The sequence below is a fragment of the Alligator sinensis genome, unplaced genomic scaffold (genome assembly GCF_000455745.1).
Source record: "Alligator sinensis unplaced genomic scaffold, ASM45574v1 scaffold809_1, whole genome shotgun sequence".
NCBI classification, from domain to species: Eukaryota; Metazoa; Chordata; order Crocodylia; family Alligatoridae; genus Alligator; species Alligator sinensis.
Window position 1 is genome coordinate 2,951,458 of NW_005841956.1, and position 2,900 is coordinate 2,954,357.

Consider the following 2,900-nt stretch of genomic DNA (forward strand, 5'->3'; position numbering starts at 1 on the left):
AATTCCAGTGAAATGAGTCTTGCATTTTCAGATAATGCTCCAAAACTACCTCTTGCTGAATTGCCTTATTCTGAGTATAACTTCCTAGAATGTCATAAAGCTTCATTTGAATCCAAATTTTCTACCTTTCCTTTTTTTTTTAATTCACCCGTGCATGCAAAATAGAAGTGCAAATTTGAAGGTCCTCAAAGGCAGATTAGCCAGCCCCTTATTTTAAAAGAGTTTATATTACAATGTACTGTTTGGCTGAGGAAGTTTGTACATGGTATGTTAAAGTAAGGCCAGTCTCTTAGCAATTTCATATTGAGTTGCACTTCTGTTTAAAAGATATAGGCAGCCATGGGCCACTTCATATGTAAGTGGCAATTGATAACCCAAATGCAGCTCACATATGATTCTATGAGCTGCATTGGGGCTATTGATTTCCATTTAAATGCTTCATTTTCCAAAAGTAATTTTTTTTTTGTCAGCGTAATTCAATTGACACTGAAAGCAGAGGACTATACTTTGGTCTCGGCTCATATAAAGTCAGAATTATCTCAGGTATGGTTGAGAACAGGATCTGGCCCAGGATTTTGCAGCTGGGCAATGTTGAGTCTCTTTTGGTTCCTTCTCATTAATATCTGATTTTTATTTCAGTCATAAATCCACTATTGCAGGATCTGATGATGGGTTTCAAGGAAACAAAACACAGGATCCAAAACAACTGCATGCTGAGTCTTTGAAGTACAATGGCAATGAAATGATGCACATGCACTCAACCCCCTTCCCTCCCAGTGAATATGAGAGCTTTGGAAATGTAAAGGATCTGATTTAGAAATGGAGGATTTTCAATATAGAGCCAATCATTTTCTGAAGGTATCAGCCTGAAGACTATACGTCAGAAATTGAAATCTGGCAGGTCCTTCACCAGGGAACCCCATGCTATCTGCCCAACTTTTCCTCTAATAAACATGGGAACTTCATAAACCTTCATTTGCTTTAGGACAACTGCATCTCCCTCTGGTTCTAGTATAAGTAGTATAAGGGGTAAACCTCATGTCAAACTATTAAGCCCTGCCTGTTGACAGGTACCCCGCCCCATGGCTGCCATCTTGGGACCAGAAGTTGTCCTGCCGCCTGCCTCCCTCCCCTGCAAAAAGTATTCCTTTTGCACTGGGTTTCCAGCCTTGAGCCAGAACTCCTGGCCCATCTTGTGGTCTGTGACATCAGAAACCTCACCCACTGGCCTTCATATTGACTGTCATGTTGGCCACGATGCTGGCCCCAAAACCTCTTGCTGCACTGTAACATGGTCCATGATACCAGAAACCCCACCCCTGCTGCAGCATCTCATGGGCCATGACATCAGAAACCTCACTCCCTGGCCACAATGTTGGTGACCATTTTGACTGCCATGCTGGTCCCAGAACCCACTGCTTCAGAGTCGTATGGTCTGTGACATTGTAGCAAAATCCTCAGTTTTTTCTTTTAGACTTAAAAATGCATTCCCTCCCCTTCCCCAGCCATTTCTGACTTTCTCTCTACCCTCTCTATCCCTTACATGTGGTTACAAGTAGTAGTAGGTAAGCTAAGTTGCACTCCAATAAGCAGTATACGAAGGAAGCTCTGCTTCAGAGCTCTACTTCAGAGACTCAGTTCATAGAAACACCAGAGGTAGGGGGCCCAGGGTGGAGACCTCTAAAAGCACTATCAAAAAGCCACAGACCTGCTCAGCCTGATGAACAAAACACCCGGGGATCAGAATGCCAAAAGGACAGAGTAGAAAGACACAGTAAAGAAAACAAAAGACTGCATGGTTCCTCTGCGAAAAACACACCACCAAACCCTGAGAGAACCAGGCGTGAAAACATAAGGGTTCACATTTCCCAAACAAGTGATTTGGGGTGTGCAAATAAGAAACTCAGGACTGATTGTTCACACACTTTAGAGATGCCTAAAGGAGAAGGAAGAGATTCTTAACCGTTTTTTGAACCATCATGATTATTGTGAAAAAAGGAGGTCCTTGGGGAGTGCTGGCAGGCATATACATTGCAGAAAGAACATGCAGAATGCTTTGAAAGATCACGACTATTGTCAGAGCAAAAGGGTAGATTTTGTTCAGAGGGGAGCAGTCTGTATGGTCTGGACAGCAGTCATGGCATGCATCATAAGGGGAGAGGAGGTGATACCCTGGGGTAAGAACGGGGGGCTAATCAGCAAGTACCTTACAGGGCAAAATAGTAAGGGCTTGGTTAAAGATGAGAGTGGGGAAGGCAAAACACCTATTAATACAAAATAAGAGATTCCCTAGTGATGGTGATTTAGAAGACCTGTTGGAGGATCCCTGGGATGCTCCCACTCCTCCCAGACCTGCCGAGTCAGAGAGCTGGGGTGGTGAACATGTTTTAGAAGGCACTCTGGAGGGACCCTGCCCCTCAAAAGCCCCCCTCCTTTCAAGCCTGTGGAGTCAGAACAGAGATGGCAAGTGTAATTTAGAAGCCCCGTTGGAGGATCCTGCAAATGCTGACCCTCCTGGGGTTGTGAAGGCTGTCTTGCCAGACATACATATGGCATGGGTGAGAAGGTGGGCATGGCCCGTAGCTAGGCTTGGAAACCCAAGGTATGCAGAGGAGTTTCATTTTGTGGATCTGAATCTAGATCTTGTGCCATTACTCATGGCATAGAAAGTCATAAGCAGGGGAGGACAAATTGTAGAACAAATTGTAGCATATCATCACCAGAGATTCATGCCTGTTGATTATGACCATACTCAGTACATACAGTTATGTATTGAGGCAGACAGCATGAGGAACTGCTTACATTCTCGAGCTATTAAATTCATAGATTCATAGATACTAGGGTTGGAAGGGACCTCGACAGATGATTGAGTCTGACCCCCTGCCTAGGCAGGAAAGAGT

At 44.2% G+C, this 2,900-nt stretch overlaps 1 protein-coding gene and 1 long non-coding RNA gene across 2 annotated transcripts in view; one reads left to right on the forward strand and one right to left on the reverse strand.

Moving 5' to 3' along the window:
• LOC102373380 (V-set and immunoglobulin domain-containing protein 4-like) overlaps positions 1-1,983 on the forward strand; it is an 18,335-nt gene extending 16,352 nt beyond the window's left edge. The window contains 2 exon segments of the mRNA XM_025200133.1: positions 640-700; positions 702-1,983. Of these exon segments, the coding sequence (XP_025055918.1) occupies positions 640-700; positions 702-725 (85 nt within the window). The 3' untranslated portion in view covers positions 726-1,983.
• The window catches only part of LOC112549756, a 17,250-nt gene that overhangs the window by 4,143 nt on the left and 10,207 nt on the right, over positions 1-2,900 (reverse strand). The window lies entirely within an intron of this gene.